Raw genomic sequence first — 16,267 nt, forward strand, 5'->3', positions numbered from 1 at the left:
ACTGGAACAAGACACTTGAAGAAAAAATTGGCAGACGTTGTTGCCTGACCCAACACCAGAGGATGAGTGAAAGAGATGCATTTAAAACTATACCAGACACCAATAGTTCCCCTAAAGACTCTCGCTTTGGACAATGCAGAATGGGGGATGTTAGGACACAAATCAAATTCTACTCTACTCTGAAGCCCATGTCTTTCCACGAGACCAGAGCTAGTCAAACTGGTGCTCCGTGGGCTAAATTCAGATAGCAGCTGTATTTTGTTTGGCTGCACAGTGTTTTAAAAAATGTGAATTGGCTGCCACTATGTAAAAATTGGAAGAATTTATGTGTAAGTTCAGATCTCTGGCTTCTCTTGAGTGACCAGATCTAGCAACACTGTATCAACATTCCTGCACAGGGGTAATTGACTGGAGTTGAGTGACAGCTGCTCCTTTAAGAGGGGGGGCAGATATGTTCCTTAGTGCACCATAGTTTTCATGCAGTACTTTCTTTGGCATTTTTGTTTAGAATTCCTGCTATACAATGCGTGGTGTATATAATAAGCGTTTGGGTACTAAATATTGGTTTAGCAGAATTGAATGAATTTAACTGGAGAGGAAGTTGGAGTGAAGTCTAGATCTCCAAGTGTAATGAGTAGCTTGACACTCAAAGGAGGCAACAGGATGGCAAATGCAGGTTAGGATGAATTAATGACATGCTGGCTGGGCCTCAGGAAAGCAAGAAGAGCAGAGGGCCACAGTCTGAAGTTTGGGTGTCTTACCGTAGAGTTAGAGAGGAATGGGGAATCAGTGGAACCAGAGAAGGAGAGAAAAGAGAAGCTCAGAGAGACCTCAGCCGTAGGATGCCACTGGAGGCAAGGGAGCAGGGAGTTTGGGCAGTCACATTGAGTCTAGCGAAGAAGCTGAGGGGACCAGACAGGCAAAAAGTCATGGCAACAAAAAAGTAACCAGGGACTTTCACAGGAAGTACGAGGAAAGGAAAGAAAGATTGTACGTCTGGAAGTTTAGCGTTGAAAGAGAGGCTTTGGGGCACTATTGGGGGGATGATTATGAACTTTTGCAAGGGTTCTAATTGGAAAAGTCATAGACAGACATTCATTTAATATTCATCCTTTTTTTCAACATTGTCACCATCATTTCTGACATCATCTAAAAGAACTTACTCAGTATTCATCCTCAAAGAGTGGACTAAAGAACTATCCAGACTCTTCTTGTTCTAGCAAAATGAAATATTAATTAATTTAATATGTGTTTTGGACAATCACCAGTCAGCAGAGATTGAAAACTTCTCTCACAGATATATTTCTCTATATATGCGCTGCTGGCTTTGTGGATTTTCTGTGGTAAAATTACACTTTGGGTTTCACTCTGCCATGTCACCCGGTTAGTATCCCTGTATGTGGCCTAAGTGGCTGTTATTTAGTCTGTGCTCAGAATGTGTAAACTCACTTTAACATGAGCCTAAGTAAAGGCTATTAAGGAAGATCAACTTAAAAATAACGCATTCTGAGGTTCGTGTCGGATATAGATAGATCATCCATTGTTTTAGATGTAATCCTCTTCCTGGAAAACTGGCATAAACCAATTCCACATGAAATCATTCAACTTTGGTCTTGGGGGTATACAGAATGCCTTTGTTTCAGCAGAGCTACAGTCTGTCTTCATTGTCTTTGGGGTCAAATCACCCGGGTTTGCTTCCCGCCTCTGCCACCTACCAACTCTGTGACTTCGGGCAAATCACCGAACCTCTTGTGACCCAGCCTCATCAGTTAGATGAGGGTAATGATACCTATTGGAAAGGCTCGTTGAAAGATTTAAATGAGATGATGAATATGTTGAATCAATAATGTATGCAAAGCCCTTCAAGGCTTTTGGAGGACGGTGAAACCTGAACCTTTCTATTATCAGCTGTGCAAAAGTTTTGTTAAGTTGGGTGCCTATCAGTTCACCAGAGGAAGTCTGGACTGGGATTCCGGAATTTAAGTACTTTGACTGCCACTGGGTCTAGTAGCATTGGGATTTAAGAGAACGCTAAAAAAAAAAAAATCACTGAATCTCTCTTGGCCTTACTTTTTCCTGTTTCTCAGCAGTCTATAGCAGTTACGAAGGACCTGAAAACCTGGGATTGCGTGCCTTGTATTGTGAGAACTTAAGGCAGAGAGGGACTCTGCACAGCCTCCACCAGAAAAGCAGCGGCACAGAGCGGCGCGCCAGGGAGAAACGCTAGCCCCGGGGCGCCCTAACTTCCAACCCGGGGAGCAATCCAAACCCGGAGGCCTGCGGGGGAGGGGGAGCCCGAGGTGGCGGTGGGGATGGGAGCGGATGCTCCCGGGGCGGCTCGGACTCTCGCCCGCTGAACCCAGAGCCGGAGTCTAGGTGAGCCGGGCGGGGAGGAGGGACGCGCGCCTCGCGGCCCTGAGGACTTAGGTGACGTCACCTCCAGGAGGACTCGCTTTTTCATTAATGAAACCGGCCGGCGCGGGCGCATGCGCGGCAGGGCCCCTGCCCTCTCGCTTCCCCCTCCCCTTTCCCAGCCGCGCTCTCAATCTCGAGCTCGCTCGCTCTCCCTCTCCCCGGGCCGTGGAAAGGATCCCACTTCCGGTGGGGTGTCATGGCGGCGTCTCGGACTGTGATGGCTGTGGGGAGACGGCGCTAGTGGGGAGAGCGACCAAGAGGCCCCCTCCCCTCCCCGGGTCCCCCTCCCCCGCCCCCCTCCCCCCAGCCTCCTCGCCGACGCCCCCTTCCCCTCTCCCCCTCCCGGCTCGGCGCAGGCCCCCCATCCCCACCCCCGTGGGAACGCTGGGCGCCCGCACTCCTCAGCCCCTCTCCTCGCCTCTGCGCTCACCTCAACCCCCGCTCCCCGCCCTCCTCCCTGCCCTGGGCGCCGGCCGACCCGTGCCTCCGCCGCCCCCCAGCCGCGGGGCGGACATGGCCGCGCACAGGCCGGTGGAATGGGTCCAGGCCGTGGTCAGCCGCTTCGACGAGCAGGTAACGGGCCCGCGGCCGGCGGGCGGTGGGAGCGGGTGGGGTGGGGGCGGGGGCGGAGTGGGTGAGGGGAGGAAGGAGCCGCCGCCTCCCCCGCGGCCCCCGCGCGCCCGGGAGGAAAGGACGGGGGAATAAGTGGGGGTGGCCTGGGGGGAGGTGCGCGGAGGGAGGGGACGGCGGGCAGCTCGGGGTCCCCTTCCCTCCCAAGTTGGGGGGTGGGGCCTGTCCCTGACCACCCCTCCGACCCTCCATCCCCTTTATCCCGGCCCTTCCGCTGGCTAATGGGGATGAGTGACCGGGGGGCGCTTTCAGGGGCTCTCCATCTGGATTTAATCATCCCCCCACCCTTACTTTTTTTTTTTTTTTTTGAACGGAGGTGGGTAACACTTAGGGGTTTCCTCTTGCCTCTGGGGACCTCCTCCCTGGGGGTGAGTGACTGAAGGAACTCTCAGGCCCATTTTGTGTACCCCCAATAGGAGAACGATCACATCCCGCCCCTCCCCCAGTTTCTTCAGCTTCCTCTCTTGGAGGGGGAAGAGTAGAAGGAGGCAGGGAAAGCGCAGGTTTTCCTACTTTCTGCTCCATCGTCTCAGCCTGCCCCAGCTCCAAGTGCACACACTGCACATCTTTTTGATGCCCCATACGGGCGTCCCCCCATATCCTGATGACACAGGACTGGCTCTTACACTGCCGGTTGCAGTGGAAACCGTGGTTCTTGTTCCCTCCTGATCCTGAAATATTTCCCCCCTTTTTGCTGCTTTGATAGTGGCAGTTTCTCCCTTTATTTTGCCAGCGGTCTGAGAATGTGAATGTTGCTGTCTTGAGTGAGAATCTTGGGAGCTGAGGGGAGAAGGATGAAAGGAAAGTGGGAAACTGCATCTGAGCCACTGAGAACAGAGAGCAAAGACAGCTGGGATGTGGTCCTGGAACCGATCGCTCTGCTAGTGTTTTGTTGTTGTCGTTTTTAACTCTCACCTCTTGGTTGACAAGAGAACTTTCATTGAGAATATTTGGGATGGGAAAAAAAAAAGTTTCATAGCTTGGGGAGGTGACTTTGTATTCCCTGAGCTTCACACACTAAATCCTGGGGCTGATCAGAATGAATGCACACGTAGCTTTTGGTCAGTGGGAATTGGTTTTAACTTTGTGTTGCTGTAGGTGGTTGGGGATGGTTTAAAGGGATGCGTTTTGTGGCTGTAGTGTGGGCTTCCTGTGATGAGGAACTGTTTAAGAATGAGTCAATCTATTTTGTTTTCTGGATATAATCATAAAACTGATTATGGGGGCTGAATAGAGGGAAGAGAAGGGCTCCTCTTCTCTTTGATCCATGCACATTTCCTTACAGGACTCAGTGTTTCTGACCTGCCTGAAAGGTATTTGGGAATAGGCAGAGGAATTCAGAAGATACTGCATAGATACAATAGAATTACAAGGATGTCGGAGACTGAAGGAGTTGTTTCTCTCATCTTTCTGCTTCCAGACCAACACGCATCTAAACCAACTATACCCAGTTTAGTTGGAGGAAGTAAAATGTTACTGCATATATTGGATTGTATTATTGATAGAGCATTAGATTTAAAACTTGATAGAGAAGACTTTCTCTGTGTGACTTTAAAAGAGGATTTAAAAGGCACATGGAAGAACCCCAGAGCTGAACCTTGTGGACAGCATAATCTGCATCCAGGAATTTGAAGGACTCGTACCATAATTGTTGTTCCCAATTAAAACACATTTTTTTCTGGTTAATTTTTTTATCTGTATTTTTTCACTTCTTACCTGTTGATCTCTAGGCTTATCTGCCACATAGGAAAAGATAGTTCTCTAAATTTTAAAAGAGAAATGATTTTGATTACATGTGCAGTAATGCAAGTAAATGTTTCCTTCTTTTTACCCCCTGTGTTAAAAGACCTTAGTCTTTGTTGTTTGCTTTGTTATATATATTATGGGATCAAACTTACAACCATCTGTTAAAAATTAAGGACGTAAAAGTTTTAAACAGAAGCATTTTTTATATATTATGTTATAATTAAGAGAAAGTTATAGGACAAAAAATTCCTCACGTTTTTCTCTTGCAAGGATAAGGCCACTGACTTTGAGATATGAAAGTATAGGGATTGTTGGTGTTTAACATAAGGTACTTATATACATTAATTTATTATAGGAGTAATAAATGTGTAATTCAAATTAGAGTTCACTTTGAGGTTGGAAAGTGAGAAAACTGAGGCACAGAGAGGTTAAATGACTTTCCAAGGTCACATAGCAGACCTAATAAGAGCCTCAGTATGAAAAGTATTGAATGCTGGACAAGTAGGGATACTTTTTCTGATATGTATCTCACAGGACTTGTTTTAATAATCCATTAGGTATAGTTAAGAGAGACAAGTTTACATTCTTATTGAGGGGAGAGAAAGCCGTGCATGTAGTGAGAGAGATTCATTGAAGAGTCTTACACATTTTAACTATTTCTAAAAGTTTTAAATTTTGGATATATTGTCTATACTTTGTTTCACTGGGTCCAGGGGGGTCAAGCTGCTGCTTTGTATTGCAGCTAAGACATGTGTAGTGGAGCCAGAGAGCATGTGCGTGTTTAAAGATGGCAACTCTGTTTATGATTAAATTGATGTTTTGGTTGGACTTCTAATATTTGTGGTGATTAAAGCAGAAATGCATTACTAGCCACTGCTGATTACATATCGTACTCTGATGGGTATGGCTCAGCAACTTGGTGCAGTAGACCCAGTTAAAAGAAGTGGTAGTGTTCCATCTTGACACTTTGAGCTCAAGTCCTTGTTTCCAAGTGGGTAAAATAAAATTCCTGTAACCTGTTAGTATTGCACCTAAACCTAATATTTATGGCCTAAATTGAATGTCTTACCAATTTAAAAAGTAATTACCTGCTTGATTAGGGAAATAGCAGTTGCAAAGGTGGACAGCCAGAGCTAAATGTATCAGTTATATCTTCTGCTTCTCCTTGACCTGCCTTTATGGTGCTGGATAGTAAGTTTCTAAATTGAAATTTGCAAATTTTAGGTGTCTAGCTTTAAATTGTAGCTCATTAGTTTACTTAACAAGTTAGAGAAGCTTCTTACATGCCCCACCTAGCTCTGTTTGCCCCACCAGTCTCTGTGGGGCTTTGTTTCTGAAAGGGAGTAAAGGAAAACTGTGGTCATTTGAAGGTTTTTTTTTTTTTAATTAAAAAAATTTTTTAAAGAAATTGAAAAAAGGTGTCCCCAAATGATTTGTTGTAAATATATTCATTTAACCACTTATATTTTCCATATCTGGTCAAAGAAAAACAGTCTAAAGCCAAAAAAAATCATTTTTAAAAACATGGAGAATAAAGTCTGATTTTTGTTTTGTAATGATAGCATATTGGTGGTTGTAAGTTGAATGCTATTGAGAATGTCCTTTGAATATGTGGTGTAAAACTCATATATAAACTGATGGGCAAGTGTCTTTGAAGTTACAATCCACATGTTAATTGGCTAAATAGATAGATTTGTAAGACTTTGAAGCTGTTTTGGACTTAAAAAAGAATCTCCTAGCCCTGTTCTTAAAGCCTGGTCTACCATTTTTATAGGGCCTTATAAGTAGTTGAAAATGAATACTCTTTTGGTCAGGGGTCTTTTATGGTGAGTGGAAAAAATACTTATTTTTTATTCTGGAGCTCATCTTTTAAAAATGTTTCTTCCTACTGGTCCTCAGTGAGTTCCCTGTGCTCCTTTACTCTCCTCCCCCCATTATCTAGCATCTAATTTAGTCTTTTTTTATGTGAGTTCCTTCCTTTTCACCTTCAAACTCACTAAGGTTTCTTTTCTCTTAAACATTTACTTGGTCCTGTAGCTTTCTCTCTGTGGATCAATCTTTTTCCTCCTTTTGTTGCTAGATACCTGCTGTCTGGGCTGTTTGTCCACCCGTTTCTTTTATAATTCTCTGAAAACTAGCTTCTGCCTCTGCTTTCCTTCTGGATTGCCGCCTTCTTGAAAGTGAGTCCTTCTGGTAAAACATAGTGGTTTTTGCTCAACTGCAATGCCACTGCGGTGTTCCATTACTCTTGGAAACCAGTCTCCTCTAATTCCCAAGACACAGTATTGTCTTGTATGTATGCTTGCAGATCCTTATATATTGATGTTCTCATCGACCCTTGGACAGATATGCTTTCTCTGTCATTCCATGCTGCCCATCACTGAACTGGAGCTTTTAAACAGGGGTCTAAATTTTGTTCTATTTACTGCCTCTGTCTTTGTGCTAGCCATTAGATCTCTATGGATCCTAGATTTCCTCATCTGTTGGAAAAGAATTGACTAGAAAAATCTCTGAGGTTCTCTTTCTAGTTTAGATATGCGATGATTTTAATATTTTAACAGCTTCTCCCTGTGCCACAACAGTCAGTTGGGAGCTGACCCCACTTAATTTACCAAAGAATTTCTCATTATGCCTCAGCATGCACCTATGATCCAGGAGGATTGGCTCAGTCTCTTCTGTATGTTTCATGCTTATTCCTGCTTCTCTGCCTTTGTTTATGCCCGTCCCAGCCTGAAAGCTTTCGTTCCTCCTTTGTGCTTTTCTAATGCGTGTCCGTCCTTCAGTGTCTGGCTCAAGCTTCATTTTCCCACAAAATCCTTTTAAGACTAAACTAACAGCAATCTCACCTGTTGGTGTGCTTGTCACTTGGGGTTCTGCAGAATCACCCTGTAAAATTTCTCCCCTCAGGAGGGTTGGTGGAACACAGCTTAGCATTGTTTTCTTTTCTCTTATCTTTTTATCAAATAGAGTATAAACTTTGTGAAAAGCAAGAAGCCTCTGTTAGAATTCTCTTATAGTCACCCCAATGCCCAGCACAGTTATGAGTGCACAGTGCATTATTGATGGGATGTTTTTCCTATGACTCCTGGTTGAAAGGTAGACTGGCTAAAAGGAGTGGTAATTTTTGCTTTGTTTTAAACGTAAATAATGAAATTTTAATTTAGTGTTTATAATAGCCTACGTCTTATAAGTTAGTGATATTTTAACTAGGAAGAGTTTTTTTTTTTAAAAAAAAAAAGCTTTAAGGAGGAACTTGTATGTATTTATATTTCCTCCTGTAGAGCTCACATGTTTTTGAATCAAGTTTCAGATCTGATTAACTACTTTTGAGATCTTGGATTTGTCACTTGCTTTTATTTGTAAGTCTCTACATAAGGAAATTTTTTGCAATGCTTGGGTAGGCTAATGAACATGAAACACTTTGAAAAGTCTGAAATTATTCAAATGTAAGATTTATACATGTTCTTTACAGCTTACTGATTATCGGGTTTTCACAATAATAAATAAGGGAGATTACCTAGTATCTGGATATTCCACCCGTTTGTACCTTGGCCGACATGTGTCTAACTTTAGCATTCATTGACAAATACTTAGGGTACTGAGAGTATCCTTATGTAATATATCATGGATGTCCATAATCGATCTGTTTTTTTGCTTTATCATCTAATTTGTGGTATACGTGTTATATGGCTCTTCAAGTTTGGAAGTGTAATAGAAAAATGTCAAAAGGTGTTGTGTGAATTGGGCCAACAATATTGTTATATTTGATTTTAAATATTGCTACACTTCTTTTTATTTGACTTTTTGACCAATAGGAAAGTAGATTCTTAAATATGCTTCCTGTTTTCTTTGTTTGTTTGTTTTGATATGTTTAGCATGGAGAATTTTGTCCTTAAAGGAAAGGTTAGTGATATAACACAGTAGTAAACATGCATCATTTTTGCATCTTTGTTCTTTAAAATACTCAGACTGCTATAAGACATTTTTGTTTTAGCCTTCAAATTTGATGTTATGGGGCTCTGTATACTTTATATTGTTGCATTATAATAACATGCTTTTAAGGATGAGCAATGTATTAAGTAAAAACGTGTTTCTTAGGCCTCAGTCTGTTCTTATTGGGGGTTTTGTGTGTGTCTGTGTATAAGACAAGACACAGGAGATATAGGAAGACTCATTTTTTAAAGGAAGTTTAAGGAAGAGGATGTTGTATAGAAGAAGTAGAAGAGGAGGTTTGTGGTCAGCTTAAACTGTTAAAAGTCTTGGAATCGCTACTCAAGTCGAATATGGCCATCTTAAGCTCGCTCTTTGCAGAGGATTGACTTGTATTTATAAAAGCATTGTCTTATTTCATCTGACGTCTTTTAGAATGTCTCATTTTTCTTGGGGGTGGAGAGGGAATGATGAGACAAAGTTTGTTTTGACTTTGAAGAACAGAAAAGTTAAAGTGTTTTACGTTGTAGACACTGTGAATTAGATTTAAGGGTTCAGCAATTTGTAAATTTCTCTGTCATACTATGTGATAGAGCCTTCAGTAAACAGAGCAGTCTGAGAGGTTGTGGGGAAGAAAATTTTAACATTGTAGAACATAGGTAACTGGAGTTGATAGTGCCCTCATTAAAGTTTCCTGAGGTGCCTGCAGTAGGCTACATATTTGCCCACTTCAGATGTTAGGTGCCTGTGATATGTAGTTATATTGTTTGGTTCTCTGAGAGTAGCTTTTGAGCCATTGACTATATCATCGAAAGAGCTTCTGTTGAGACAAGAAAGCCACAAGCTAATATGGAATCCCATTCCAATATAATGAAGAATTGAGATTATCCTTTAAAACTTTACATATTTTTACTATACATGGTACTAATTCCTTTGTAGTAGCAATAACTTGAGGTGCAAACTTCCAGATTGCATATTTTCTTTAAACCACAGCCTGGCACTCGTTTGGTTTGGCTTAGGGTTGCCACTACAGTCTACAAGCTGTTGCCTGCCTCTATTCATATTTTATAGCTTTGACTGTGTTATCCTATTGAATTTCAGGAACTTACTTAACTTTTCCTGATGAAATCTTTCTCCCTGCCACTTCACATTCCCCAAGCAGAGTGGTGTCTCTAGTGCAAGAGGCATGAAGTTAATGTAGTAAGTATCAGGACTTTTAGAAATTTACTTTAAAGGACTTTTATTTACCTTATTTTTAATCATAGTTTTATACCCATAGTGACCTCTTGGGTAATTATGGCTCATAACAGTCTCAAGTGCCCCTTTTCTGTTTAATTATTGACGGCTTTTTTGGGGGTAGCCCTCATTGTAATTTGGGCATGAGAGAATAACTCTTACCACCTCAAATTTGTGATGGCAGTATACTATGTAGCAAGAGAAAGAGCTTTTGACTGGACAACTTTGGCCTTGGGCAAGTCATTTGACCTCTCTGAACTTCAGTTTTCTGTTTTCATCTGTAAAATGGAGATGATACCTGCCCTGCTCACATCCTAGGCTTGTTTAGTGTCTTAGGTATGAATCTTTTACATGAAAGGAAGCTGTAAATAGTCATAAAAGTGTATTACTGTGATTATCATTTTGTGCAGTATTTTTCTCTCTCTTCTTTAGTTTGGTGATTATTATTTCCACTCTGTGAGAAAAAATAAAACTAGAGAGGCAAAGCAACTTGTTCACAATCATATGACAGGTACTTAATTGAGTTTAAACTAGAGTGTGGGTGTCTTAATCCTTAGAGCAGTAACTTTTCAATAAATAGAGCTTTACAAAAAAAGGTCTAAATTTTATAAACAGATAGTACAAATATGTAAAGTGAGGAATGTATTATTGCTTCTTCAAAGATGAGATGTTACATTTTCCCTATTGTGTTCATATGAGAGTATCTAGAAATCTTTTTTGGTTGGTCATGTGTTAGAAATAGGCATAAGTTTTAAACATTATATCCTTCAGCGCATTATTTATCTTTCTTTTCACCGTACTGAAGCTTCCCTGGCAGTTAGGAGAAGTTGAAACTTGCCCCCCTTTTATTTAGTTATATAAATTGTATTATACTAACTGCAGATTTTTAAATGAGGAGAGTTGAATTCTGACAGAGAATGGAATTTGTGAGAATATCAACAGGAATATCCAATTATAAATATGGGATTATGTATTGACGTTATTCTTTTATGTTAACATTTCATAGTCCAGTTTTGTAAAGTTGGTTGTCATACTCTAAGAACATTCCACTGAGGTTTGATTAAATTTGGGGCAGCCTTTTAAACTTTGGTAGTATTTGAGTGCCTTATCCTATTGGATTCCTGGGTATTTCTGGTTTTCTTTTTCTTTTTTTTACTTGTTTTGTGTACGTTTCCAGCTTTTGCCCCCCCAGAACAACTCTCAAATCATTCGTCTTGTCTTTTGGAGTGTCTTTCCAAATCTGCCGTCTTTACCAGTGCCTCTCACTTCTGTCCCAGCTCAGGGCTGGGAAAATGTTTTCCCTTTATGCTCCAGGCAAGTCTTCTTCCTTTAGGGTAGTGGACTGAGGGGGGGTGGGAAAGAAGCATTTGTATTTCCTGTTATGTTTCGGGTTTGGCCTCTGATAAGTGAATTTGCAGTAGGGAATGGGAAAGAGGAGGTTTTGTTGTGGTCAAATGTTGGCACAAAGATCAGTGAAGACCTGTGTTCTGGTTTCTGCCCTGACATGAACTACCTTTGTGACGTTCTGTAAATCTAAATTCTGAGCTGTTTCATTATCTGTAAAACAGGAGAAATATGATCTGACAGGCCAAAACTTTTATAATTCCTAAAACGGATTGATTTTTGTTTCACTTTTTAGAGTCGGTCTTCTGAAAAAAACAATTCCAGTCACTAACAGATCCTTAGTTAGAAGGAATCTGACATTATTTAAATCTACTTCTGCTCTTATAGCCCTGACAGATGATTGTCCCACCTCTCCTTGGACATTTATTTAAAAAAAAAAAATACAGTGGTAGTTCGTGTTCATTGTAGAAATATGGAAATGCAGCAAAATCACAAAAAAATCAATAAAAGTCATTTATAATACCATGACTCAGATAGAACCACAGTTAAAATTTTGATGTATGTAGTTAAGTGTGTTGATTCTGAAATCAGACACCCTGGGTTTGAATTCCTGGGCTCCGGCTTTGCCACTGCTTACTAGCCCTTGGCCACGTTACTTAACTTCTTGAAGCTTCAGTTTCTTCACTTGTAAAAGAAGGTCAATAATATTACCTACTTCACAGAGGTGGTTGTGAGATTTAAATTAGGAAACATATGTAAAGCGTGTGACACAGTTTCTGGCACATAGAAGGAGCCCAGTAAATGTTAGCTGCTGTTATTGTTAGGTTGTTGGAATTGAATGAGATACATTGTTTTATAATCTGCTGTTTTAACAGTATAATGTGAGTGTTTGCCCATATGATTATATTTTCTTTTGTATGATTTAAAAATTTTAAGGGATTATATGTAATTTTTATTTTTTTATTAATATTTTAAAAATAAATTTTGAATTTTCTATGCTGAGCATTGTTTTTATCATCAGAAGAGCAATCAGTAACAAAGTCAATACATGGTACTTTATAAAATATGACTAGACTGTATTAATGTAAGAAATTACAGTCTCAATTTCTAGCAATGGAAGGTTAACGTAAGAGTAGGATCTGAGTGAGGTGAATATAGTAAGATGATTAAAGTGTAAGAGCTTGTTACGGTGCATTCAGCTGTCTAGGTGAGAGGGGACCATGATATGCCCACAAGAGCAGTCTCCTTGACACATCTATTGGTTTAGAGTTTTCAAGGATGGTTGTATGGTTGGACCACACAAAATTTAACTAGTCCCGTTAAAGGCTAGGTTAAATCCTTCTTTTTTTCTTGTCTGTTAGAAATAATATCATGATATGCAATCTTATTTTGCCATCTGGGTGACCAGGGATGCTACATCTCAAGGAAACCCATTCCATTAGTAGAACTGTAATAGAAACTCTTCCCTTAAATTGAACCTTATCTGTCTTATTTGATCAGTAAACGTTTAAGTGCCTGCTATTTATGGTAGATGCTGAGCATTGTGGTAAATGCTGGAGAAATAAAGACAAGACATGGCTCTTGGTCCCAAGGAACCCAAAGTCTAGTAAGGGAGAAAGACAATAAGAAAATTATGGTAAATATTATGATAGATGCGTAAAGTATAATGGGAGTGTATAAGAAGAGCACTTAATTTAGATTGGTGGTTGGAGAGAACTTGTCAGAGAAGGTGAAGCCTGAACTGAGTTGTGACTCTTGTAGGGTCATTCTTGTATGCCGTACTAAAATGTTTAAACTCTCTTTTGAAGGCCTTGAGCGAATATAATTTCATCTAATGGCTTATCTTTTAGTGGGAGAGGTTGAAGAATATAATAAAGGGAAGTGATGGAATGAGGAACCGTAGGAGGTAGAAGAAGATAGGGATCTAAATTCAGGTGGTGAAATTAGAGCTTGAGATGATACAGAAGAAAAGAATGGGTTTGATTTATAATAGCTGTTGAGGTAAATGAGAGAGTGAGTGCAGTTTAGGGACATGTAGCAATATCGGGCAGTATCAAGGACTCAGCTAAATTTGGAGACCATATCTTTATTATGGTCATAGTCACTAGAAATGGGGAGGTCAAGGGAGGTAAAGGACCAGTTGTTGGATAGCTGGTCCACCTAGACTTTGAAGTCACCTAGATTAGGGTTTCCAGATTTAGCAAATAGAAATATAGAATGCCCAGTTAAATGTGAATTTCAGATAAACAGTGAATAAATGTTTAGTGTAAATATTTCTCAAATATTGCATGGGATATACTTATACTAAAAAAATGGCTCATGTTTATCTGAAATTCAACTTTAATTGGAAGTCCTGTATTTTGTCAGAGAACACTAAGCTATGTGAGACCCAGGTGCTGGTGGATGTGAGGTAGAGGAGAAACTGAGCCAGGAGCCAAATTGTTTTGGTGGTGGGGGAAAATATCTAGAGAATTGGTAGGCGACTGTGACAAGGTTTGTTAGTGAGTAGCACGTGCACGGTTCCTGAGCCCTAAGGAAGAGTGGCAAGAGTAGCAAAGTTTGGCATTTGGCCTCCTTGAGTCTTCTCGTGTCCTCTATAACTTTGCAGAGTAGGTTTGTCCCTTTACTTTAAAAATATTTGAAGACAGAGGTTAAGTATTCCTTGTTTGTTTTTTCTTTTCAGGAAAAATACTATGCATTCAACCATTTCTCGTAGGACATATTTTCAAGACATTTTACCATTCTGGTTGTTTTCCTGTTGGTGCAATGGTGGTCAATACTCAGGCATACCATTTTTCATCCTTACTTTCAGTATTTTTGTACGTGAGAGTGTTATGTGAGATTTAAAAAAAGGCTTAAAAAATGCTGAGCTGCAGGTACACTATATTTTTGGTATTCATCTGATTACCACTATAGTAAACCTATCAAAGAATGTTAATTGTCATGTATGTACATGTGTTATTTTTTTGTTTTATTATGAAAAGTTTTAAACATATACAAAAATAGGAGAGATGATTATAAATGAATCCCCATGTACCCATTACCCAGCTTGTACTCAATTTTATTTCATCCATACTCCTACCCATTCTCTGCTCAGCACCTCTCCATTGTTTTGAAGCAATCCCAGTTATCATATTTCAGCATGGCTTATTCTTAACTCATGCTGGCTTTAAGAGCTGTGTGATATAAAAACAGTACTCAGTTAGGAATCAGAAGACTTGAGTTTGAGGCCTAATTTTCTACTGAGGAATGAGTTAACCTGGGCAAGTCAAGCAATCTGAGCCCTAGATTCCTAATATTTTGAAGAGTGTGTGTGGGTTCAGGAGGGGACATAATCCTACCTGCCCATTTTCACAGGGTTCTGTGCCAATCAAAGATAGGAGGTAATATATCTGAGGGTACTTTGTAAACTTGCTTTATGCAAGTAAGGTTTCATTAGTAAATGCTGCTGTTTTCTATAAGTGCTTAAAAGTCATCCGCATAATAATCAGTCTTAGAATTATCTGGATGTTGACATTAAATTAAGTCCATAGTACTGAAATCACCTTTCTACCTCGACCCACCCGTGTTTTGACAGTTGGGGCAACATTTTCTCATTCCCAGCCTGGCACCTTTCTGTTTTTCACGAGCTCTCAAAGTTTGCTGACAGCATTTCCCTTATCATCTTTCCAAGTTTCTATCTGTATCCTTGGATTAGTTCCTGCAGACTCACAGTCAGATAAAGCAGGTGGGTGGAGTCTTTATGCTTTATCTAAGAGTTCTGGTCATTCTCAATAATGCTCTTTTTCAGACTTGAAGATCATTTTGTTTTCTGCCAGAACAATCAGGAGTAAAATTGAATTGGATAGTTCTGCTTTTAATCTCCTATTGGTATTATACCAAATAGTCTAATTAGTGGTTCTTGTCCTTCCTTCCTCTTCCTCTTGATCGTAATATATTTTTAAAAGCCTTTAAATATTTATTTTAACATTTTATCTTTAAAATCTTTAGTTATTCTGACTTTTAACTGTTTTTATAGTCTTCTGTCAATTTGTCTATTTATGTAGTATATGTTCTTTCTTAAATGTCCTTATCATTACTGAGCTCTAGGGGAGGGGAGTAGAGAACAACTGGTACAGGCACATTGGTTTCTTTAGAAATGCCAGCTTTACCAAATCACTTAAGACTCTTCTTAAAAGTATAGATTTCCTGGCCCCACTGAACATCTACGACTTGTAGAGGTATGGACAATGGATTGTCCTTCAAAAAATCTCCCTAGGTCATTTTGATGTAAAGCTGGGTTTGTGAATCACTGCTGTATGATATGCAGGGAGACTGCAGCTTCTGGGTAGTGTTTAGTAGGTATAGTCATCTATACCACTGCAACAAGTAGAAAAAAACTGGATGCACTTTAAAAATCATATTTTAAAAAATATTAGAGGGCTGTAGAAGTAATAATGACTAGATGAATTGAAATTTGAGGGATAGAAGAAGTGAGACATTTGTGATTCTGGACATAGACTGACGAAGAAAGATGAACCAGAGATGAACTGAATCTTGCTAAAACTGCAGCATAGCCCTGACACAGTTCAATTCCTGAATGGATTCTCTCATCCCTTTTGCTTAATAGAGTAAATGGAGAACCCTCACTGGGAAGATATATTCTGGAGTTTCTGAGGTTCTTTCATTTACGATATCCAGCATACAATGAACAATTTCTAAACATTTGAAAAGGCAGGAACCTTTGATCCATAATCAAGAAGAAAAATAAACTATAGAATTAGACCCATGTTTAATTGAAATCAGCAGACAAGAACTTTAAAATAACTATATGCTGAAGGAAATACAGGAAAAGATGGACAAAATGGGTGAAAAGTTGGAGAATTTCCATAGAGAGTTGGAATCTATAGAAAGGAATTAAATATATCCTAGAAATCAAAATCATAACATTGGTTGCTTAAGGTCATTCATTTATATGTCAATTAGA

At 40.0% G+C, this 16,267-nt stretch overlaps 1 protein-coding gene across 12 annotated transcripts in view; it reads left to right on the forward strand.

Annotated features, from left to right (window-relative positions):
• The first annotated feature begins 2,534 nt into the window (after positions 1-2,534).
• Positions 2,535-16,267, forward strand: part of NF1 (neurofibromin 1) — a 240,627-nt gene continuing 226,894 nt past the window's right edge. For 5 of the 12 annotated variants that reach the window (XM_070482735.1, XM_070482740.1, XM_070482741.1 and 2 more), the window contains exon 1: positions 2,535-2,988. In XM_070482735.1, coding sequence (XP_070338836.1) covers positions 2,929-2,988 — 60 coding nt within the window. In that variant the 5' untranslated portion in view covers positions 2,535-2,928. Of the gene's footprint in view, positions 2,989-9,822; positions 9,922-16,267 lie in introns of those variants that run through there. The other 7 variants (XM_070482733.1, XM_070482744.1, XM_070482738.1 and 4 more) reach the window with 4 other exon arrangements.

This window comes from Equus asinus, chromosome 13, assembly GCF_041296235.1.
Source record: "Equus asinus isolate D_3611 breed Donkey chromosome 13, EquAss-T2T_v2, whole genome shotgun sequence".
Taxonomy (NCBI): Eukaryota; Metazoa; Chordata; class Mammalia; order Perissodactyla; family Equidae; genus Equus; species Equus asinus.